This window comes from Scyliorhinus torazame, chromosome 10 (assembly GCF_047496885.1).
Source record: "Scyliorhinus torazame isolate Kashiwa2021f chromosome 10, sScyTor2.1, whole genome shotgun sequence".
Classification (NCBI taxonomy): Eukaryota; Metazoa; Chordata; class Chondrichthyes; order Carcharhiniformes; family Scyliorhinidae; genus Scyliorhinus; species Scyliorhinus torazame.
The window spans coordinates 126,285,176-126,309,764 of record NC_092716.1 but is presented as its reverse complement, the minus strand read 5'-3'; the positions used below and the strand labels follow the sequence as shown (position 1 = coordinate 126,309,764).

At 49.4% G+C, this 24,589-nt stretch overlaps 1 protein-coding gene across 1 annotated transcript in view; it reads right to left on the bottom strand.

Moving 5' to 3' along the window:
* The window catches only part of LOC140430248 (uncharacterized), a 132,688-nt gene extending 118,204 nt beyond the window's left edge, over positions 1–14,484 (bottom strand). Inside the window, exons 1-4 of the mRNA XM_072517675.1 lie at positions 13,534–14,484; positions 11,079–11,317; positions 4,523–5,933; positions 3,979–4,113 (exon numbers count right to left, since the gene is read on the bottom strand). Coding sequence (XP_072373776.1) covers positions 3,979–4,113; positions 4,523–5,469 — 1,082 coding nt within the window. The 5' untranslated portion in view covers positions 5,470–5,933; positions 11,079–11,317; positions 13,534–14,484. The remainder of the gene's footprint in view (positions 1–3,978; positions 4,114–4,522; positions 5,934–11,078; positions 11,318–13,533) is intronic.
* Between the last annotated feature and the right edge of the window lie 10,105 nt (positions 14,485–24,589).

The window sequence follows — 24,589 nt, the reverse complement described above, 5'->3', positions numbered from 1 at the left end:
CACATTTGTCCGGATTAAACTCCATCTGCCATCTCTCCGCCCAAGTCTCCAAACGATCTAAATCCTGCTGTATCCTCCGACAGTCCTCATCGCTATCCGCAATTCCACCAACCTTTGTGTCGTCTGCAAACTTACTAATCAGACCAGTTACATTTTCCTCCAAATCATTTATATATACTACGAACAGCAAAGGTCCCAGCACTGATCCCTGTGGAACACCACTAGTCACAGCCTTCCAATCAGAAAAGCACCTTCCATTGCTACTCTCTGCCTTCCATGACCTAGCCTGTTCTGTATCCATCTTGCCAGCTCACCCCTAATCCCGTGTGACTTCACATTTTGTACCAGTCTGCCATGAGGGACCTTGTCAAAGGCCTTACTGAAGTCCATATAGACAACATCCACTGCCCTACCTGCATCAATCATCCATGTGACCTCTTTGAAAAACTCTATCAAGTCCTTTATTTTTCCTCACTTGACTGTCATTTCCAGCAGGGACACTGCATAATGACCAGGAGCAGAAAACGTGGCTACTTTCGTTCCTCAGCCCAGAGCCCCATCTTCCCAGGGACTGTGAGGCCAATGGAAAAGACAGTCAGGCAGAATGTAAAACAGGCTTTCAATTCACTATGAGATCGAGTTGTGCTGGTGAAGACCAGTTGCATCCTTAAGAGAATGTGTTTGATATAAAAAACACTCAGGAGAAATGTTAATTAAATAGAGATCTTTAAATTTCTCCCCTTGTTTTCCCAAAATATTTGAAGAAAACACACTGGTCAGGAAGCGCTGGAAGCCGAGGTAAACATTGCTTCAGTGAAGCTGATTGAAGGGTTCTGGTTTATCCTGGGAAATTAGATACACTGCCCTTACTCAGGCTGCACATCCCAAATTCAGCTCTCACACAGCACTGGGCAAAAGTATGAAATCCAAGCCCAGGCTTTTGGGAAAGGCCGAGGTCTTCAGATAAAACCTTTAAAGAATTTGAATAAATTGGGCAGCATGGTAGCATAGTGGTTAGCATTATGGCTTCACAGCTCCAGGGTCCCAGGTTTGATTCCCGGCTTGGGTCGCTGCCTGTGCGGAGTCTGCACGTTCTCCCCGTGTCTGTGTGGGTTTCCTCCGGGAGCTCCGGTTTCCTCCCACAGTCCAAAGATGTGCAGGTTAGGTGGATTGGCCATGATAAATTTCCCCTTAGTATCAAAAAGGTTAGGTGGGGTTACTGGGTTACGGGGATAGGGTGGAGGCAGGCGCTTATGAAGGGTGCTCTTTCCAAGAACCGGTGCAGAGTTGATGGGCCAAATGGCCTCCTGCTGCACTGTAAATTCTATGCAAACCAGGGATAAATTGGCTACCGTTCCAAAAATCCCATCTGAGCCCCCAAAATATGCACGGTCAATTCCACCCCAACATGCCCCGAAGTCACAACACAAGTGAATTAACCAATAATTCTGATACAAAATCTTTGCCCAATAATTACAGTCACCAGATTTGTAAGTTGAAACACAATTACTGTTTATTTATAACAAGATTAATGGTAAAATACGCAGAAGATACAGTTGGTACAAAAATAGTAAGTACCTAACTCTTACTGTAACTTGCCTCCCCACCCTCTACACACACACACACAAGACGGACAAACACAGGAAGGGAGAAAATGTAAATGAAAGAGAAAAGAGCTTTTGTTGCATAGAATGTAGAGTGCAGGAGGCCATTCAGCCCATCGAGTCTGCACCGGCCCTTGGAAAGAGCTCCCCCACTTAAGCCCACGCCTCCGCCCCATTCCCATAACGCCACCTAACCTTTTTGGGCACTAAGGGGAATTTAGCGTGGCTAATCCACCTAACCTGCACATCTTTGGACTGTGGGAGGAAACCGGAGCACCTGGAGGAAACCCGCACAGACATGGGGAGAAAGTGCAAACTCCACACAGACAGTGACCCAAGCCAGTAATCGAACCTGGGACCCTGGAGCTGTGAAGCAACTGTGCTAATCACTGTGCTACTATGCCGCCCACAATGATGGTTCCTTGCAGGCTTTCTCCACAGTGAGCTTGGGAATCGCAGTCCTTGTTTTGCAGCCTTTGCTCACACTTTTCCTGGAGAGATAGTGTCCCTGTTTTATCAGACTTTGCTCTTAGTTCGTGGCCTGCCTTCAAGCCCTGTTTTCAGGAATCCAACACCCACAGTCTTAATGGAGAGAGTTAGCTGGATATTTTTTGAAGAGGCTTAGCAGAAGTTTCTGGAGAGGATTTTGCTGGATCTTTTACCTCTGCTGCCAGAATCAAATGTGAAACTAAAATGGAACCTCGTGTCCCTGATAAACATTCCAGAGGAATACTATCCAATCACCACCTATTACCGGCAAGAGCCCAGCTTTCTGGGCTCATCCACTGGTCACCAAATCAATCAAACTGAGCCCAGCCAATCTCTGTCATTGGTTCAGGTCCACAATAAAGATCAGCACAGATCTTCTGGATTTTTCTTTTTGAATGAAAGGCACAGGCCAGTACTTTCTTCTGCTTGAATTAAAATGGCAGGCTGTCTCAAAGACACATGTCCATAAATCATCCATGGATCAAAAATGTAATGGCAAAAGCAAAAGAAAGGGGGAAATAAGGAAAAAGACAGGGAATAAACAACAAGGACCCTTACAAGGGGACACTCTCTCAGAATACGAGACAGAAGTTTTTTTTAAATCTCCAGGGCGGGATTCTCCATTCCTGAAACTAAGTGTTGCGGCCGGGGCAGGATTCGTGGATTTCCACAACAGAAAAACTTGCACTGAACCTGGATCGATTCAGCAACTGTGGAGGGGCTGGTCCCGGCGCTACGTGGAACACAATTGATTCCAATGAGAAATGGTGCAGGATTCGCCAGGTACGTGATTAACTCTTGGGAGGCTGACAACCTGCAGCCGCATTTACACATTACAATACCCACACATTCTCATCCCAGTCAACAAGATAGCACTGGTTGCATTGGAGTGCACCCATCCCGTTGATGGGTCGGCTGGAGCCAGAGGACTCTGAGAGGGGTGCCCTGGGGGACACCCATATGACCTGTAGCCCTAAGTTGACAGTGAGCAGTCAGTAGCAATGGTGCTCCAAGCCTGTCCACCCCAATCCCACAGCCCACCTCCTGGCCACCCCCCTGCTACTCCCCCACCCCTGGCAGAAGCCTCCCCCCGCCCAGTGGCACATGTCAGCAAACTATGCCGACGTTGGACACTTTCCGTATCCCCTCTCTCCCTCAGCAGCCACAACTGTTGCATGATTTTGAAACACACAAAATGAACCTCGCCGTCGGGAACTCGGCCCATCGGAGGCGGAGAATCGTGGAGACCCCGGAGAATACCGAGTCGAACCTGCTAATGATATGCAAACAGTGTTTACTGGTCGCATGTTTTGGAACACCTTGACACCCGGCGTAAATACGACACCCGCCGGGATTTTGGCGTCAGAACCGATTCTCCGCCCAATGGCGTTTCGCGATTCCCCCGTCGATCAACGGAGAATCCCACCCCTGTGCTTTAGTCTGCCTCCCAATTCCAATGGTCAGAAATGACACCAAACCTTACTGACACAGGATATAAACCCACCAATAGTTACAGAGACCCAGTGGTCACATGGAAAATCAATGGGTAATTTCATTGAGGTGAATAAGACAATCAAACAAGTTGATAGAGTAGTTACGGAGAAATTATTCCTCTGGTGTGAAAGTCCAGAACAAGGGGACATAGCATTAAAATTAAAGCAAGGCTGTTCAGGGATGATGTCACTTCTTCACAAAAAGGGGACTGGAAATCTGGAAACCCCCTCCCCGCCCCCCCAAACAAAAATCTGTGATACTGGGGGTCAATTGAACATTTGAAAACTGGTTGATTGATCAAGATATGACTCCAATTTTTACTTTCATTAAATTTCTCTCGATTGCTCTCTCCTCTCGTCTGACTGTGTGAAAGTCTTGTCACACACCTCACATCTGAATGATCCCAGTGTGGATCCAATGGTGTTTTAGGAGATCAGAGAAATGGATGACAACCTTGTCAAAAACATCATAGCTCAGGGGTTTCTCCCTCTGAGTGAGTTTGCCTGTGTTCTCGGAGGTCTGAAGACTTTAAGAAAATTTTATTCATAAATCTCACACGAAGAATCACACCCCAATGCGAATCCTTTGATGGTTCAGGCAGGTTGATTAGTTTGTTTAGTTTGTTAAGGCTTTGTAATGGTTTCCCTCTGATGTGAATGTGTAGCTAATTCATCAGGCCCAAAGATTGTGCAAAACCCCCTTTACACCCCTCACAATTGAACAGATTCTCCCAATCTGTGAATAGTTTGTGATTTCGCTGACAGTGTGAAGGATCAGTCACTTACCTCACAATTAAATGGTTTTCTCCATTCAAGGATGTCAACCTCGTGAAGTCTTTGTCACACACCTCACACTAAAACATCGTTTTCCTCAGTGTGGATCTGTCAGTGTTGCATGAGTGTTGCTGACTGTGTGAGGCTCAGTCCCACACCTCTCATTTGAATGCTTGCTCCTCTGTGTGAATGTGCCGATGATTTAATAGGCCTGATGCTTGTGCAAATCCCTTATTACACACTTCACATGTGAAAGGTTTCTTCCCTGTATGAAGGCGATAGTGTTCCTGAAGCGTTGATGACCGGGAGAATGATTTCTTACACACTTCGCATGTGAATGGTTTCTCCCCAGTGTGGATGCGTTGGTGAACACGAAAGTGAGATGAGCGTGAGAATAATTTTTTGCACACCTCACACTTGAACGGTTTCTCCCCTGAGTGAATACGTCGGTGTTGCACGAGCGTTGATGATTGTGTGAATGTTCGGCCACACACTTCACACTTGAAGGGTTTCTCCCCTGTGTGAATCCTCTGGTGCGTCAGGAGATCAGATGATTGGGTGAAAGCCATTTCACAAACCACACACTTGAAGGGTTTCTCCCCTGTGTGGAAGCTCTGATGTCTCAGAAGTTTTGTAGATGTCGCAAAAGCTTTACCGCAGACCTCACACTTGAATTCTTTCTCTCCTGTGTGAATTGTCTGATGCACCAGGAGGTTTGCTAATTGTGTGAAGGCTTTGTTGCACGCCTCACATGTAAACAGATTTTCTCTGCTGTGAATGCGTTGATGTACTTGGAGGTTTGTTGAATGAGAGAATGATTTGTTACACACATTGCATAGAAATGGTTTCTCCCCTGTGTGAATGCGTTGATGTGCACACAGGTGCGATGACTGAGAGAATGCTTTTTTGCAAACTTGACATACAAATGGTTTCTCACCTGTGTGAATGCGTTGGTGCACATGCAAGTGAGATGAACAAGAGAATGATTTGTCACACACCTCACAAGTGAGCGGTTTCCCCAGAGTGTGAATGCGGTGATGTTGCACAAACGTTGATAACTTCGCAAAGTTTTGGTTGCACACTTCACACTTGAATGGTTTCTCTTCCATGTAGCTGTCCTTCTGTTAACAGTTATACAACAAATACACGTAGCTTGTCAGAAGATCATACGAGTCTGTGAATGCCACCTCACACACCTGACCTGAACAGCCTCTTGTCTGCAGGAATGAATCGGTGGTTCATGAGGCTCGATGAATGATTGGAGCTCTCACCACACTTGGAGCTCACTCACACTTCTTCCCAGCTTCACCCTGACCAATCACCCACAGCCGGACCTTCAGAAAGATTAGTTTTGATGGCAGGTTCCACACCACTGACCAGTTTCAGATCTGATGAGATGTCAAAGTGCCCCTGACCTGACCCATTTCCAGATGATAGTTTCATTGCCCAACCGCCTCTGTGTTGAGCAATGCTCTGAAGGGACTGGATGTCTTCCCACAGTTGGGTGATCGTCAGGATCTATCTGCAGAGTCTATCCTCTCTGTATTCTCTGGTGTAGTACGGTGCAATCCTTCTGTAAAACAGGAAAAGGAAACATTATTTCCTCCAATTCCCTCTCCTCCTTTGCTGAAGGCACTGACTCGTCAGTTAGCAGTTAGCGAACTGGACTAGCCATATTAATACTGTGGTTACCAGGGCAGGTCAAAGGCTAGGAATCCTACGGTGAGTAACTCACCTCCTGACCCCCCAAAGCCTGTCCACCATCTCCAAGGCACACGTCAGAAGTGTGATGCAATACTCTCCATTTCCCTGGATAAGTGCAACTCCAACTACACTCAAGTAGCTCGACTTGTATCTGATCCCCCCCCCCCCCCCCCCAAACACACACAGGGAATAACAGACTGGCACTCACTGTGGAACAGCTTTTATTTATTTATGAGATGTGGGTGTCGCTGGTTAAGCCAGCATTTATTGTCCATCCCTAGTTGCCATTCAGAAGGAGGTGGTAAGTTGCCTTCGTCCAGGACAAAGCAGCCCATTTGATTGAATGTTCCTCCTTGCACAAACATTCAAACCCTCCACTACCGACGAACAGTAGCAGCTGTGTGTACCATCTACAAGATGCACTGCGGTAACTCACTAACGTTCCTTCGACAGCACCTTTCAAACCCACGACCACTACCATTTAGAAGGACAAGAACAGCAGATACGAAAGGGAAAATGCTGGAAAATCTCAGCAGGTCTGGCAGCATCTGCAGGTAGAGAAAAGAGCTAACATTTCGAGTCCGAAGATTCTTTGTCAAAGCTAACAGACATAGAAAGTGGGAAATATTTATACCGTGGAGTGAGAATGAAAGATGAGTCATAGCCACAGAAACCCAGGGAAACCGGGTGCTAATAGCCACAGAAACCAAGGGAAAGAGTGCTAATGGCAGTCCCCAGAGAGGACAAAAGATGTGAAAGGTCAAACAGCAGGGAAACTAACATCAGAGGGTGAACTGTAGATGTGGGGGGGAGGGGAAGGGGGAAGCAAAGAGGAGAAAGGTGAAGGAAAGGTGGATAAGATTGGGGGGGGAATTAAATGTATATTAAGAAAGAAATGGTAAAAGACAGTTAAAATGAAATGAAAACAAATGGGTCGAGGTGGGGCTGATCATCTGAAGTTGTTGAATTCGATGTTGAGGCCGGAAGGCTGTAGCGTGCCGAACCAGAAGATGAGATGTTGTTCCTCCAGTTTGCGTTGCGCTTCACTGGAATATTGCAGCAGGCCAAGAACAGACATGAGTGTATGGGAGCAGGATCCTTTGTTAAAATGGCAAGCAACAGGAAGGTCAGGGTCCTGAATGCGCACAGACCGAAGATGCTCAGCAAAGCGATCACCCAGTCTGCGTTTGGTCTCTTCGATATCGAGGAGACCACATTGGGAGCAGTGACACCAACAGTCTGCTGTTCCCCTGTGTGGGGATCAGATAGAAGTCCTTTCTTTTCCCTCACTTGACTGTCACACCAACTGTTTCCAACAGGGACACTGGATGGTGACCAGAAGACAACGTGGCTACTTTCTTTCCTCAACCCAGACCCCATCTTCCCAGGCACCGTGAGGACAATGGAAAAGACAGTTGGGCGAAGTATAAAACGGGCTGTCAATTCTCTATGAGCTTGAGTCGTGCTGCTGTGGCCAATGTGTTGAATATAAAAAACACTCAGGAGAAATGTTAATTCAATGGCAATTTTGAAATTTCTCCCCTTGTTTTCCCAAATTATTTGAAGAAATTGGTCAGGAAGTGCTGGAAGCTGAGGAAAATATTGCTTCAGTGAAGCTGATTGAAGGGTTCTGGTTCATCCTGGGAAATTAGATACACTGCCCGAGGTACGTTCAATTTGACTAAAGACAAAAGTTGAATCCAAACTGAGGCTTATTGCTAGCAGATGTGTGGCCTCCCACAGCAGCTGGTGAAATGGCTGCGAACTGGAGGACACGCATATTTATACACCGTCTCCTGGGCGGAGCCAGCAGGCAGGGGCCACAGGCGAACCTGTAGTGCATGTTGAGTATTGGGTTAAGAGACATTGCAATTAGTTGTCTCATTTATGTTAAGTATCCATTAATTGACACTGATATGTAAAGGGGCTTCAGGTGGCCTCTGTCAGATGGTGTGTTAAGAGTTTTGTGCAGAGGCTGTGGAAGTTAAATAAATGGTGTTCGGTGAAAAGGAACAAGAACTTTAGACTCTTCATTTCACAGCAACTAAAACGTCTAACAGTGCAGGTTCTACCGTACATCCTCTAAGAGAGGTACAACAGTGGTTTACCACATTCACCCCCTGTTAAAATTGAGTCCAGCGGGGGTGGTGGATAACTATATACAATCATGATTTTAATATTTGCAGAGCAAAACAAATGTCTCTTGGCGTCCGGTGGACCGGTCAGAGGTTCAGTCGGTCCGGGCCGTGATGGCCCTTGGAGAGCGACGAAATGGTGACGGCGATGTTGGTGCTGACCTGGTCGAAGGTGACTCCGGGAGCGTGCCAAAATCCTCTTCATCGACGGGCGTGGGCAGGGGGAGGACGGACAGTCCTGGGGGTGGTGGTGTTGTGAGCGACGGGGGAGGGGAGGGTGGCGCCGGGGGCGGTGAACCGTTGGTGCCAGGTCCCTGAGGAAGACAGTGTCCTGGCGGCCGTCGGGGAATGCCACGTAGGCGTACTGGGGGTTTGCGTGGAGCAAATGCACCCTCTCTACCAATGGGTCCGCCTTGTGGAGTCACACATGTTTACGGAGAGGCACGGTTCCCGAAGCTGTGAGCCAAGTCACAAGGGGCTGGTTTAGCACACTGGGCTAAATAATTGGCTTTTAATGCAGACCAAGGCAGGCCAGCAGCACGGTTCAATTCCCGTACCAGCCTCCCCGAACAGGTGCCGGAATGTGGCGACTAGGGGCTTTTCACAGTTACTTCATTTGAAGCCTACTTGTGACAATAAGCGATTTTCATTTCCATTTCATTTCAAGTCGGGAGCGACACCCGGATGTGGACTTCCTGGGGAAGGCAAAAAGACGTTCATGCGGTGTACTGTTAGTAGCAGTGCAGAGTAATGAGCGAATGGAATGTAGTGCATTCGGGAGGACCTCTTGCCAGCGGGAGGCCGGGAGATTTCATGACCGTAGGGCCAGCTGGACGGCCCTCCATACCGTCCCATTCTCCCTTTCTACCTGTCCATTTCCCTGGGGGTTGTAGCTTGTTGTTCTGCTGGAGGCGATACCCCTGCTGAGCAGGAACTGATGCAGCTCATCACTCATGAATGAGGATCCCCTGTCACTGTGGATGTAGGCGGGGAAACTGAACAGAGTGAAGATCGAACTGAGGGCTTTAATGATGGTGGCAGATGTCACGTCGGGGCAAGAGCAGGCGAAGGGGAACCGGGTGTATTCATCGATCACACTGAGGAAATGTGTGTGACGATCGGTGGAGGGGGTGAAGTCCACGCTGAGGCGTTCAAAGGGGTGGGAGGCCTTCAGCAGGCGTGTGCGGTCCGGCCGGTAGAAGTGCGGCTTGCACTCCGCACAGACCTGGCAGTCCCTGGTGATTGTCCTTACTTCCTCGACGGAGTAGGGCAAATTTTGTGCCTTAATTAAGTGATACAACTGTGTGACCCCTGGGTGACAAAGGCTGTTGTGCAGGGTCCGGAGTCGGTCTACCCGTGCGCTGGCACATGTACCTCGGGATAGGGCGTCTGGGGGCTCATTGAGTTTGCCAGGGCGATACAGAAGCTCGTAATTATAGGTGGAGAGCTCGATTCTCCACCGCAAGATTTTATCATTTTTGATCTTGCCCCGCTGTGGTCAGTGAGGAGAATGAATCTCCTGCCGGCCAGGTAATGCCTCCAATGCCGCACAGCTTCAACGATAGCCTGGGCCTCTTTTTCGACGGATGAGTGCCGAATTTCAGAGGCATGGAGGGGGCGGGAAAAGAATGCCACGGGCCTGTCTGCCGGATTGAGGGTGGCGGCAAGGGCGACGTCTGATGCGTCGCTTTCTACTTGGATGGGCAGTGTCTCGTCTCCTGCATGCATCCCGGCTTTGGCAATATCAGCTCTGATCCGGGCGAAGGCCTGTTGGGCCTCAGCCATCAGGGGAAAGTGGGTGGACTGTATGAGTGGGCGGGCCTTGTCCGCATAGTTTGGGACCCACTGCGCGTAATATGAAAAGAACCCTAGGCAACGTTTGAGGGCCTTGGGGCAGTGGGGAGCACCATGAGGGGGCGCATGCGGTCGGGATCGGGCCCCAGAACTCCGTTCTGGACCACATAGTCGAGGATGGCTAAGCGGTTTGTGCTGAACACACACTTCTCCTTGTTGCAAGTGAGGTTTAGGAGAGTAGCGGTGTGGAGAAATTTAGCAAGGTTCGCGTCGTGGTCCTGCTGATCATGGCCGCAGATGGTGACATTGTCTAGGTACGGAAACGTGGCCCTCAAACCGTACCGGTCGACCATTCGGTCCATCTCCCTTTGGACGACTGAGACCCCGTTAGTGACGCCAAAGGGGACCCTAAGGAAGTGATATCGACAGCCGTCTGCCTCGAAGGCGGTGTATGGACGGTCCGATTTACAGATGGTGAGCTGGTGGTAGGCGGATTTCAGGTCCACCGTTGCGAAGACCCGGTACTGTGCAATCTGGTTAACCATGTCAGATATGCGTGGGAGGGGGTACGCGTCGAGCTGCGTGTACCTGTTGATGGACTGGCTGTAGTCCATGACCATTCGGCGTTTCTCCCCAGATTTAACCACTACCATTTGAGCTCTCCTGGGGCTGTTGCTGGCCTCAATGATGCCTTCCCGAAGCAACCGCTGGACTTTGGACCTGATGAAGGTCTTATCATGGGTGCTGTACCGTCTGCTCCTGGTGGCAACGGGTTTGCAATCTGGAGTTAGATTGGCAAAGAGGGAAGGTGGGTCGACCTCTAGGGTCGCGAGACTGCACACAGTAAGGGGTGGTAAGGGTCCGCCGAATTTAAGGGTTAGGCTCTGGAGGTTGCACTGGAAGTCCAGGCCGAGGATGAGTGCAGCGCAGAGGTTAGGGAGAACGTAGAGGCAGAAGCCATGGAAATCTACGCCCTGGACCGTGAGCGTGACCGTACAGTACCCCCGGATCGCAACGCAGTGGGATCCGGAGGCCAGGAAGATTTTTTGACTGGCGGGGTGTATCGTGAGGGAGCAGTGCCTTACCGTATCCGGGTGTATAAAGCTCTCGGTGATTCCGGAGTCCAGCAGGGAAGAGGTCACATGGCCGTCGACTTTCACTCTGGTGGATGCATTGGCCAGGTTATGTGGGCGAGACTGGTCGAGTGACATGGAGACGAGCCTTGGTTGGTCGTCGGGTGATGGGGCGGCCGTTGAGTTCAGATCCTGGAACGCTGGTGGTGTCCATGTGCTGAGGGGTAGACAAGATGGCGGCGCCCGAAGACCTTGGGGGTTACAAAATGGCGGCACTCATGAAACGCACGTTGTGGGGGTGGAGCAAGATGGCGGCGCCCATGAAACGCTCGAGTTGCGCGGAGGGGAAGATGGCATTGAGGTACGTAGGGAAGAGGTGTTGGCAATTCTGGACAGGCTGAAAATAGATAAGTCCCCGGGTCCTGATGGGATTTATCCTAGGATTCTCTGGGAGGCCAGGGAAGAGATTGCTGGACCTTTGGCTTTGATTTTTATGTCATCATTGGCTACAGGAATAGTGCCAGAGGACTGGAGGATAGCAAATGTGGTCCCTTTGTTCAAAAAGGGGAGCAGAGACAACCCCGGCAACTATAGACCGGTGAGCCTCACGTCTGTAGTGGGTAAAGTCTTGGAGGGGATTATAAGAGACAAGATTTATAATCATCTAGATAGGAATAATATGATCAGGGATAGTCAGCATGGCTTTGTGAAGGGTAGGTCATGCCTCACAAACCTTATCAAGTTCTTTGAGAAGGTGACTGAACAAGTAGACGAGGGTAGAGCAGTTAATGTGGTGTATATGGATTTCAACAAAGCGTTTGATAAGGTTCCCCATGGTAGGCTATTGCAGAAAATACGGAGGCTGGGGATTGAGGGTGATTTAGAGATGTGGATCATAAATTGGCTAGCTGAAAGAAGACAGAGGGTGGTGGTTGATGGGAAATGTTCAGAATGGAGTTCAGTTACAAGTGGAGTACCACAAGGATCTGTTCTGGGGCCGTTGCTGTTTGTCATTTTTATCAATGACCTAGAGGAAGGCGCAGAAGGGTGGGTGAGTATATTTGCAGACGATACTAAAGTCGGTGGTGTTGTCGATAGTGTGGAAGGATGTAGCAGGTTACAGAGGGATATAGATAAGCTGCAGAGCTGGGCTGAGAGGTGGCAAATGGAGTTTAATGTAGAGAATTGTGAGGTGATTCACTTTGGAAGGAATAACAGGAATGCGGAATATTTGGCGAATGGTAAAGTTCTTGGAAGTGTGGATGAGCAGAGGGATCTAGGTGTCCATGTACATAGATCCCTGAAAGTTGCCACCAGGTTGATAGGGTTGTGAAGAAGGCCTATGGAGTGTTGGCCTTTATTGGTAGAGGGATTGAGTTCCGGAGTCAGGAGGTCATGTTGCAGCTGTACAGAACTCTGGTACGGCCGCATTTGGAGTATTGCGTACAGTTCTGGTCACCGCATTATAGGAAGGACGTGGAGGCTTTGGAGCGGGTGCAGAGGAGATTTACCAGGATGATGCCTGGTATGGAGGGAAAATCTTATGAGGAAAGGCTGATGGACTTGAGGTTGTTTTCGTTGGAGAGAAGAAGGTTAAGAGGAGACTTAATAGAGGCATACAAAATGATCAGGGGGTTAGATAGGGTGGACAGTGAGAGCCTTCTCCCGCGGATGGAAATGGCTGGCATGAGGGGACATAGCTTTAAACTGAGGGGTAATAGATATAGGACAGAGGTCAGAGGTCGGTTCTTTACGCAAAGAGTAGTGAGGCCGTGGAATGCCCTACCTGCTACAGTAGTGAACTCGCCATTGAGGGCATTTAAAAGTTTATTGGATAAACATATGGATGATAATGGCATAGTGTAGGTTAGATGGCTTTTGTTTCGGTGCAACATCGTGGGCCGAAGGGCCGGTACTGCGCTGTATCATTCTATGTTCTATGTTCTATGGCGGCGCACATGGTCCGTGACTGGAGGGAGGGGTGGGGGCGGTCACGGCCACTGAGCGGGCCTGGCACACCGCGGCGAAGTGGCCCTTCTTCCCGCAGGCTTTACAAAGGGCAGCGCGGGCCGGGCAGAGTTGGCGGGGGTGCTTTTGCTGCCCGCAAAAGTAGCATCGGGGCCCCCCGGGGTTTGCTGGCTGGAGTGTAGCGCAGGCGTATTGGGTGGGCAGCCGCTGGGGCAGCTGCCTGTGAGGTCCATGAAGCGCAGGAGGGGTAGGCCGGGCGGTTGGGGGCGTAGGACTGGACGTTGCGCAGGCCGACTGTCATGGAGAGCGCTAGCGTTTTAGTCTCTGCGAGGTCACGCGTGGCCCCTTCTAGGAGCCGCTGACATGTGATATCTGACCCGATTCCCGTCACAACAGCGTCCCGCATAAGGAGGTCTGAGTGTTCCTTATCTGTAACATCCTGGCAGTCAGTCCCGGACTAGTGGGATTTGGGCCCTCCAGAAGTCTTCTATGGACTCACCACGTAGTTGAGAACGAGTTGCGAGCGCGTGCCTGCCGAAGAGCGTGTCTGTCTTCTGCTCGTAACTGTCCTTGAGTCGAGTCATGGCTTTGGCGTAGTTCGGCGCATCCTGGATTAGTGGGAAGACTTTGGAGCTCAGCCTGGAATAAAAGATCTGGATCTTCTGAGCCTCCGGAACAGGCGTCGGCGCCGCGTTGATATACGCTTCGAAGCAAGCTAGCCAGTGCTGGAAGTCCTTTATGGCGTCGCTTGAGTGCGGATCCAGCTGCAGGCGATCCGGTTTAATACGGAGGTCCATCCTTCGAAACTGATACCAATAAATTGAGGCACGATCAATTTGACTAAAGACAAAAGTTGAATCCAAACTGAGGCTTTATTGGTATCAGATGTGTGGCCTCCCACAGCAGCTGGCGAAATGGCTGCAAGCTTGAGGACACGCATATTTATACCCGCCTCCTGGGCGGAGCCAGCAGGCAGGGACTACAGGTGGACTGTTCTGCCGTACATCCTCTAATGTAAGTACAACAGTGGTTTACCACACTGCCCTCACTCAAGACTGCACAACCCAAATTCAGCTCACAGCACTGGGTATCAAATCCAAGCCCAGGCTTTTGGGAAAGGCCGACGCCTTCAGATAAAATCTTTGACAAAGACATTTGAATAAATGTGTCTCTGCCCCTCCCAGATAATTACACCTCACCTTCTCATATTCAGTAATGACCCATCAACAAATCTCAGCTGTAAATCAGAAGGGAAATGCTTCCAATAAACACACTCAATATCCAACACAGTCAATCAGTCAGCTCAGCACAAAGCAGCGAGTAACCAGGTCTCTCAGCTGCAGCTTCTCACACAGCATAAGGAGCATTTCCACACCTGATCCCCACAGGATAGTCAGACTGCCTGAACATTCGTGTGGATATTGTGCAATGTAATTATTACAAATTCTGCTCCTTCACTCACCATCTCCTCACTTGGTTTGCAGTCCCTACAGGATGTGAAGCAGCTGTGAAAGAGGAAGAGGAGAGAATGGGCAGAGTGGGTGGACTCTCTCTGATTGTCGTCTCTCACAGCCAATCCAAATATTTCTGGAGTGACAGGAGTTTCCTGAAGCTTGGCAAACTGACCGTGAAACAGAGGCGACTTTGATCAGCAGATCAGGTGGGGATTTAAACAAGAGCTTTGACAAGAGTCATTGGACGCGAAACGTTTGCTCCTTTCTCTCCCTACAGATGCTGCCAGACCTGCTGGGATTTTCCAGCATTTTCTCTTTCGTTGGAATTTCAACTTGTCATTGTCCCATCTGAATAAAACCTCACTTATTGCAGCTTCTGTCTCAGTTCCCCCGGTAAACATTTGACAGAGATTTCTGGTGTGGGAATAACATTCTTCATCCTGGGAGGCTTTCAAACTAACAACATCAGTGTGGCATGTGAAACCTCGGAGATCAGAAGAGCAAGACCACCGTATCCAAGGCAGTGATGACGCCCAGTGGTGGGATCAGCACGTGTACAGGAGAGAGGGACACGGGGAGGAGAGGGACACGGGGAGGAGAGGGACACGGGAGGGAGAGGGACACGGGAAGGAGAGGGACACGGGAGTGAGAGGGACACGGGAGTGAGAGGGACACGGGAGTGAGAGGGACACGGGAGTGAGAGGGACACGGGAGTGAGAGGGACACGGGAGTGAGAGGGACACGGGAAGGAGAGGGACACGGGAAGGAGAGGGACACGGGAAGGAGAGGGACACGGGAAGGAGAGGGACACGGGAAGGAGAGGGACACGGGAAGGAGAGGGACACGGGAAGGAGAGGGACACGGGAAGGAGAGGGACACGGGAAGGAGAGGGACACGGGAGAGAGAGGGACACGGGAAGGAGAGGGACACGGGAGGGAGAGGGACACGAGAAGGAGAGGGACACGGGAGAGAGAGAGGGACACGGGAAGGAGAGGGACACGGGAAGGAGAGGGACACGGGAAGGAGAGGGACACGGGAAGGAGAGGTACACGGGAGAGAGAGGGACACGGGAAGGAGAGGGACACGTGAGAGAGAGGGACACGGGAAGGAGAAGGACACAGAGAGGGACACGGGAGAGAGAGGACCACGGGAGGGAGAGGGACACGGGAAGGAGAGGGACACGGGAGGGAGAGGGACACGGGAGGGAGAGGGACACGGGAGGGAGAGGGACACGGGAGGGAGAGGGACACGGGAGGGAGAGGGACACGGGAAGGAGAGGGACACGGGAGGGAGAGGGACACGTGAGGGAGAGGGACACGTGAGGGAGAGGGACACGGGAGGGAGAGGGACACGGGAAGGAGAGGGACACGGGAAGGAGAGGGACACGGGAGTGAGAGGGACACGGGAGAGAGAGGGACACGGGAAGGAGAGGGACACGGGAGAGAGAGGGACACGGGAAGGAGAGGGACACGGGAGGGAGAGGGACACGTGAGAGAGAGGGACACGGGAAGGAGAGGGACACGGGGAGGAGAGGGACACGGGAAGGAGAGGGACACGGGAGGGAGAGGGACACGTGAGAGAGAGGGACACGGGAAGGAGAGGGACACGGGGAGGAGAGGGACACGGGAGGGAGAGGGACACGGGAGGGAGAGGGACACGGGAGGGAGAGGGACACATGAGGGAGAGGGACACGTGAGGGAGAGGGACACAGGAAGGAGAGGGACACGGGAGTGAGAGGGACACGGGAAGGAGAGGGACACGGGAAGGAGAGGGACACGGGAGGGAGAGGGACACGGGAGGGAGAGGGACACGGGAGGGAGAGGGACACGGGAGGGAGAGGGACACAGGAAGGAGAGGGACACGGGGAGGAGAGGGACACGGGGAGGAGAGGGACACGGGAGGGAGAGGGACACGTGAGGGAGAGGGACACGGGAGGGAGAGGGACACGGGAAGGAGAGGGACACGGGAGTGAGAGGGACACGGGAAGGAGAGGGACACAGGAAGGAGAGGGACACGGGAAGAAGAGGTACACGGGAAGGAGAGGGACACGGGAGGGAGAGGGACACGTGAGAGAGAGGGACACGGGAAGGAGAGGGACACGGGAAGGAGAGGGACACGGGAAGGAGAGGGACACAGAGAGGGACACGGGAGAGGGACACGGGAGGGAGAGGGACACGGGAAGGAGAGGGACACAGGAAGGAGAGGGACACGGGAAGGAGAGGGACACGGGAAGAAGAGGTACACGGGAGAGAGAGGGACACGGGAGAGAGGGAAATGGGAAGGAGAGGGACATGGGGAGAGCGGGACACGGGAGGGAGAGGGACACGGGAGGGAGAGGGACACGGGAGAGAGAGGGACACGGGAGAGAAGGAATAAAAGATTGACTCTGTGATTGGGGAAGTGACTGTAACTTGGAGTTTGAATCTGTTTCTGGGCTTAATATTTGAGCCCTCACCCCATGTCACCTTCCATTATTTGGGTGTTGACAACATGTCCAAGGACTTTGGAGAGCAAATGGAGGTTGGCTGGTCGGTTTGCAAGCAGAAAGGGATTAAGGTCTTTTTCTGAGGAGAGGGGTGATAGAGCAGATTTGAAGGAGAGAGGGGCAGCATCTGAAGAGAGAGAACCCTGAACAATATGAGCTAACATGGAGGCCAGGGTGAGAATTTGGGTGATCAGTAATTTAGTGAGAATAGGGTTGAGAGAACAGGAGGTGGGTCTCATGGATAAGGTGAACTCAGAAAGGACTTCTGGTGCAGCGGCATGAACTGAGGTGGCTCCCGTACAGGTTCTGGCACTTTGTGCTTCTCTGCCCAATCGGAAGAATTAAAAAACGGCGGGCTTTCCCGGAAGTGAAATTGACCGTAAAGAGTGCGATGTCGAAATTACAAACTTCGTGCCTGAACAACGAAGCATCAAAGGTGGCAGATGAAGCGGCCATGCCTATCACCCTCGACATAATGGCGGCGTGGTAGCCAGAGGGTTAAATAACTTTGGTGGAGAAATGGATGAGCACTTCAAGAAACATGGTCAGGAATTGAAGACTTCATTTAAAGCCACGGTGGAAGAAGCTTTGGACCCAGTAAGGTTGCAGCTGAACAAAACAACAGCGCACAGCTGGAGAAGTAGGAAAATGTGGAGGAGGCCTTATCCCCGAAGAAAGACACACTTGCGCCCTTGTTGGCTGAAATGGGGATGGTCAGAGACAGAAACAAGGGCTTCATGACAAAGCTGGATGATTTAGAAAGTAGGTCCAGATGCATGAACCTGTGGCTGGTGGGTCTTCCTGAGGGAGTTGAGGGCACATGGCCGACCGAATACTTTGCTGTGAGGTTTTACCAATTGCTAAGCAGTGATGAGGTATTTGCTGTGCGGGGCTTGCAGGGTACACAGGCCTTGAGGCAGACACCGCGACCAATTGAGCAACCTCGATTCGGTTCCATAGTTTTCAGAGACAGGAGCGAGTCCTGGAATGAACCAAGAAAGCTCGAACATCAACTGGGACGGCTTCATGGTAAGCATTTACCAGGACACTGGCACGGACAAAACAATGGTCAGCTTTCAATAAGGCGAAGACGGTCCTGTTTAATCGAAGAGTACAATTTGGGATTGTGTATCCAGCGAAATTAAGGGTCACGTTTGACTCAAAAGATTTCTATTTCAAAACGCCCGATCGGGGAGGAGAAACGTGCTTGGGGCAGATATGAAGGCAATGGTTAAAGAATATTTGGGACTTGGGGCACGAGAAAGTAGAGAGTTAACAGAAATCAAGTGGGGGATGGGGCTTTGACTTTAGTTCCCATGTTCCTAAATTTATCAGGGGATTGATAGACATCAATTCAGACGAGACACTGAGAAGCAGTGAACCGATGCTTTAATAAACTAAATATGTGCCGACCTGTAGCTCCCGCACTGCAGGGCTGACCCAGGTCAACAGGCTTTATACCTGCACAGCTGGGCGGAGCCACAGGCGGAGCCAACAGCAGTACCAATAACAACATTCCAACAGTACAACAACCAATAACAGAACAGCAATAACAATAAGTATACACAACAGTGGAGATAACAATACTAATAGAACAGTAGAACAATAGTGAACATATATACAACAACCTTACGTAGCCATACGTGGCTCACCACAGGGATCACAATCAAAGGACGGAGAAATGGATTTGAGATATGGATCAGCCATCATAGAATTAAATTGGGAGCGGGTTTGAGGGGCTAAATGGTCTCCATCTATTGCTGCAAATGTTTACAACAGTGCAACATCATTGTTAGGATACAGACAATCCCTTCCCTATCCATCCTGTTAGGATACAGTTGTGAAACCTTTGGCTGCTCTGTGTTTTCCTTTTACAGTTCCTGTCCTGACTGTCTTTAATCCACAAATTTCTTGCTAGCTTCTGCAAAACTGAGATTTCTGTTTAAACTACAGATTTTGAGCACACTGAAACACCCCTTGATCAAATGGACCAGGCCAAGACGTCCCTTTTGGGTTATGTGGCAGAACCTCTGATGTCGATTTGATAGACTTGGAAAGCAGCCAATCAGTGAATGTAGACTTCTCGGCCACCTCTTTTGGTTGTCTGGGAGTGGTGAAGCTTTTCAGAAACATCTTGAGCAGGAAAAGCCAGGGCTATTTTGTCAGTTCTGAAAAGGATTCAGTCAAGTTGCAGCTGGAAGGCTCTCTCCCCCTCGGCCAGGCAATATCTAAAACCTCCAAGTTCTGTGAAGGCACACCTAGTGCAAAGACAGACAGCACCCAAGTTTATGGAGAGCTTCTGGAGTAAGAATACAAACAGTCACTCACAGGGTCTGTAACCTTTTAATCCTCTGTCTAGAATGCTGGGAAGAGCTTGTACTGAGAGCATTCTTTAATATGCAGCCATAATTTGGTACACAGAAATCAGGCAAACCAAAAGTCTGAAAACGCTCATATTTAAAGCCCAATAATATCTCAAGGAGGCAAAAGCTCCATCAGGTGGTAGGGCAGAAGTGCATGACCTGAATCGTGTGTAAAGTTCCCTCTGGTGGTAGAAGCGCAGAATTGCACCAACCTGGAACTGCCGTGTGAAACACCATCCGGTAGTTGAAGGATGGAACCGCACCAACAGTTCCATAGAACATAGAGTGCAGAAGGAGGCCATTTGGCCCATTGAGTCTGCACAGACCCACTTGAGCCCTCACTTCCACCCTATTCCCGTAACTCAATAACCCCTCCTAACCTTTTTTTTGGACACTAAGGGCAATTTAGCATGGCCAATCCACCTAACCTACACATCTTTGGACTGTGGGAGGAAACCGGAGCACCCGGAAGAAACCCACACAGACACGGGGAGAACGTGCAGACTCTGCACAGACAGTGACCCAAGCCGGGAATCAAACCTGGGACCCTGGCGCTGTGAAGCCACAGTGCTAGCCACTTGTGCTACCGTGCTGCCCTAACTCCCATGAATGAATCTATTCCCCAGAGGCCACAATCGCAGCAGCAACAAGTAATTTCACCTTTCCCTTTAATCCCTGTCTATTTTGATCCTTTCCTACCCTTACCATGTGTATGTCTTTTGTGTGTCTTGGTGGAAATAGGTAGATTGGTGGGCCATTGTTCTGTTATTCCTTTATATATTCATCTGTTCCTCTTATTGTTAATAAACAGTTTTTTAATGTTTACTTATAAATCTGATGTATGTAACTCATTAGAGCAGCTGAGAGTTAAAGATCTCAGGAAAACATGAATTATTGGTTCATTCACTTATGTTGAGACTCTGGGGTCTGAGGGGCTGGAACTGACCATGCACTTACCTACGATGTCATAACAATCCCCCTTTATCCCTGTTCTCTGGGATGTAACTGAGTGGAAATCTGTTATTGGATTCCAACACAATTAGGCATTGGCACCGAAATGAAGCCCAAGCTCTGTTTAATCAAGACCCTTTAACTGGACTGGATCAAACTGTGTGATCACAGCACAAGCTTTTGCCTCACACTGCACATCCCAGACAGATCAGACATCAAAGCCATTTCCAAACAGGCTCAATTTGAGGCAGGTGACAGCACAGCCAGTTTGAGTGAAGGAAAGGAAACTGCACCGACTGTAGCAATGGAAATATCACTCGCTCGCTGACACTCGGAAGTTTGTTGCTGCGGAAGGCTTGTTTCGAGCTATCATTCAAGCTTCAGAATTGGAGGTCAGTCGATAAGGATTGAGATGAGAAATGTCTTCACTGAAAGCGTTGTGAATCTTTGGAATTCCCTCCCCCAGGGAGATGTTCAGTCATTGAATAGACTCAAGGCCCAGATTGATGGATTTTTGGATGTTGAGGGAATAAGGGATATGGAAATAGTGTGGGAAGGTGGGATTGATGTCGAAGATTAAGCTCGATCATATTGAATGAGTTAACATGCAGTAGGGGCCGAATGGCCAACTGTTGCTCCTATTTCATATGAGTTTCTGTTCACTGTGTTCTCTGGGTGGTTACACCAGTTGTTATATCCTTGTGCAGTAAATCATTGCAACTGACATGATCAATTTAATAAAACAATTTGAGGAGATCATTAACAAGCTGGACAGGGTCTATGAAGTTTTGTCTATATGGACTTCCAGAAGGTTTTTGATAATGCTCTGCACAGGGGGACATTCACCAAGATGAACGTGTGTGGAATTGGAGAGACCCTGTGACATGAGTTGATAATTTGTTTGGGAGATTGGAGACAAAGAGTCGGGGTAAAGAGAATGTTCTCTGATTGTCAGGATGTGCCCAGCGGTGATCCCTAAGGATCCGGACTGGAGACTCAGCTTTTCGTTATATTGATTGATGACTTTGATGAAGGGGTGGCCAGAGGTAGTTAGTTGATAACACTAAGTGAGTCGACACAGTCTGTAATGTGAATGGGAGAGGAAAGTCACAAAGGAACATTGATAGATGAAGTGACAAATCAGGTAGTTTGATTTAAGCTAAAATGTGTAATTATTTTGAGTTATAAATCTACACAGAAGCATGATAAAGCAGGTAAACAACAGCACGATATTCAGCTTGCACCAAACTTTTGAATCAACCAAAATAAGACCATAAGACATAGGAGTGGAAGTAAGGCCATTCGGCCCATCGAGTCCACTCCGCCATAATCATGGCTGATTTCAACTCCATTTACCCGCTCTCTCTCTCCATAGCCCTTAATTCCTCGAGAAATCAAGAATTTATCAACTTCTGTCTTAAAGACACTCAACGTCCCGGCCTCCACCGCCCTCTGTGGCAATGAATTCCACAGACCCACCACTCTCTGGCTGAAGAAATTTCTCCTCATCTCTGTTCTAAAGTGACTCCCTTTTATTCTAAGGCTGTGCCCCCGGGTCCTATTCTCCCCTGCTAATGGAAACAACTTCCCTACATCCACCCTATCTAAGCCATTCATTATCTTGTAAGTTTCTATTAGATCTCCCCTCAACCTCCTAAACTCCAATGAATATAATCCCAGGATCCTCAGACGTTCATCGTATGTTAGGCCTACCATTCCTGGGATCATCCGTGTGAATCTCCGCTGGACCCGCTCCAGTGCCAGTATGTCCTTCCTGAGCTGTGGGGCCCAAAATTGCTCACAGTATTCTAAATGGGGCCTAACTAATGCTTTATAAAGCTTCAGAAGTACATCCTTGCTTTTATATTCCAAGCCTCTTGAGATGAATGACATTTGCTTTCTTAATTACAGACTCAACCTGCAAGTTTACCTTTAGAGAATCCTGGACTAGGACTCCCAAGTCCCTTTGCACTTCAGCATTATGAATTTTGTCACCGTTTAGAAAATAGTCCATGCCTCTATTCTTTTTTCCAAAGTGCAAGACCTCGCACTTGCCCACATTGAATTTCATCAGCCATTTCTTGGACCACTCTCCTAAACTGTCTAAATCTTTCTGCAGCCTCCCCACCTCCTCCATACTACCTGCCCCTCCACCTATCTTTGTATCATCGGCAAACTTAGCCAGAATGTCCCCAGTCCCGTCATCTAGATCGTTAACATATAAAGAGAACAGCTGTGGACCCAACACTGAACCCTGCAGGACACCACTCATCACCGGTTGCCATTCCGAAAAAGAACCTTTTATCCCAACTCTCTGCCTTCTGCCCGACAGCCAATCGTCAATCCATTTTAGTACCTTGCCTCGAATACCATGGGCCCTTATTTTACTCAGCAGTCTCCCGTGAGGCACCTTATCAAAGGCCTTTTGGAAGTCAAGATAGATAACATCCATTGGCTCTCCTTGGTCTAACCTATTTGTTATCTCTTCAAAGAACTCTAACAGGTTTGTCAGGCACGACCTTCCCTTACTAAATCCATGCTGACTTGTCCTAATCTGACCCTGCACTTCCAAGAATTTAGAAATCTCATCCTTAACAATGGATTCTAGAATCTTGCCAACAACCGAGGTTAGGCTAATTGGCCTATAATTTTCCATCTTTTTCCTTGTTCCCTTCTTGAACAGGGGGGTTACAACAGCGATTTTCCAATCCTCTGGGACTTTCCCGGACTCCAGTGACTTTTGAAAGATCATAACTAACGCCTCCACTATTTCTTCAGCTATCTCCTTTAGAACTCTAGGATGTAGTCCATCTGGGCCCGGAGATTTATCAATTTTTAGACCTCTTAGTTTCTCTAGCACTTTCTCCTTTGTGATGGCTACCATATTCCAAAATAGCCAAACATTTGATGATGATTCAAGATCTTTCCCAGAAAATGAAATGAATCTTGGAAGAGTGCAAGGTGAACATATCACACCATTATTACATTGCAGTATGATGGGCTGAGGGAACTCAGGTCTGTAGAGACTCAACCCCACTCCCTCACCATACTCAGGATAGTTGTCCTCCCAGATAGGAGAGTACTAACATTACCCATGTTATTAGTCAAACACCCGTCACCTGAAGAGGATCTGTCCATAATTCACATCACCAACTAAAGCAGGGTCCGATTCTACCCCATACCCACTCCTGAGAGCTGGCTCACTTCACTAACACACACACACTCACATCAGGGTGAGGTTCATTTTCATTTCATTTCATTTCATTTCATTTTCAGGGGAATCTCTCTCTGAATACAACAGACAGTTTATTTAAAATCTCTCTATATAACGGACAGAAGTTTCTTTAAAATTCCACTGCTTTAGTCTGGCTCCCAATTCCGATGGTCAGAATTGACACTGAACCTCAGTGACACGGAATGGAGTTTGTTTCTGTCAAACAAACACAAGCAGAATTGAAGAGATCGAGAGAGGTTTATAAATAATGACACAGCAGTCATCTAGAAACTGTAGACCATGGGTGGGATTCTCTGTCAGCGGGATCCTCCGATTCGCCAGCAGTGCATTTGTGCCCGCGGAGTTCCTGATGGCATGGGGGTGGCCATAATGGGAAACTCCATTGGCCGGCTGGCGGGGTGTAGCCACCTGGGTTGGCCAAGTCCCGATTTAAAATGGAAAACAGCAAAGGCTGAAGGGAAATTCAGCCAACACAGGCAGAAACTAGCAGGTGCAAGTTACTGTGTATTAAATTCTGCAAAAGCCCAGACAGCATCGATACAAGCAGCCATCTGCATAATAATGTAGCAGCCATCTACATACTAATAAGCGATCCCCGGGAACAATCGAAACATTTGGGATAAACAAAGCCAAGCCAGACTCCCCGGCGCCAGCAGGAGCCAACACAAAAGAGATTAACGGACACCTCAAGACCGCCCATCGATCAGGGAACCGCTCCAGTATTGGAGAAATCGAACCAAGCGATTGGAACGAAGTCCAATCACTTGGAACCAGGTACAGGGTCCGCCCCGAAAGGCGGGGAGCCCCTGGGGACTATAAAGTTAAGCCCCCAAGTTCAAATCGTTCTTCTTGACCGGCTCACTCAGCAACGTGAACCAACCCTTGACAGTGACCGGTGCAGCTGTCGCCGATATCCAGTAAGTCTGAAGTCACCGCTCGCTACGAGATAGGCGCTACTAGCTACCAATCCGTCCCAACTTTGAGTCTCGCAGACTCAGAACCCGAACAAAAGGCCACTTGTTCCCCTGACCCGGTGGGCCAGTCCGAAGCTAAGTATAGGCCTGTTA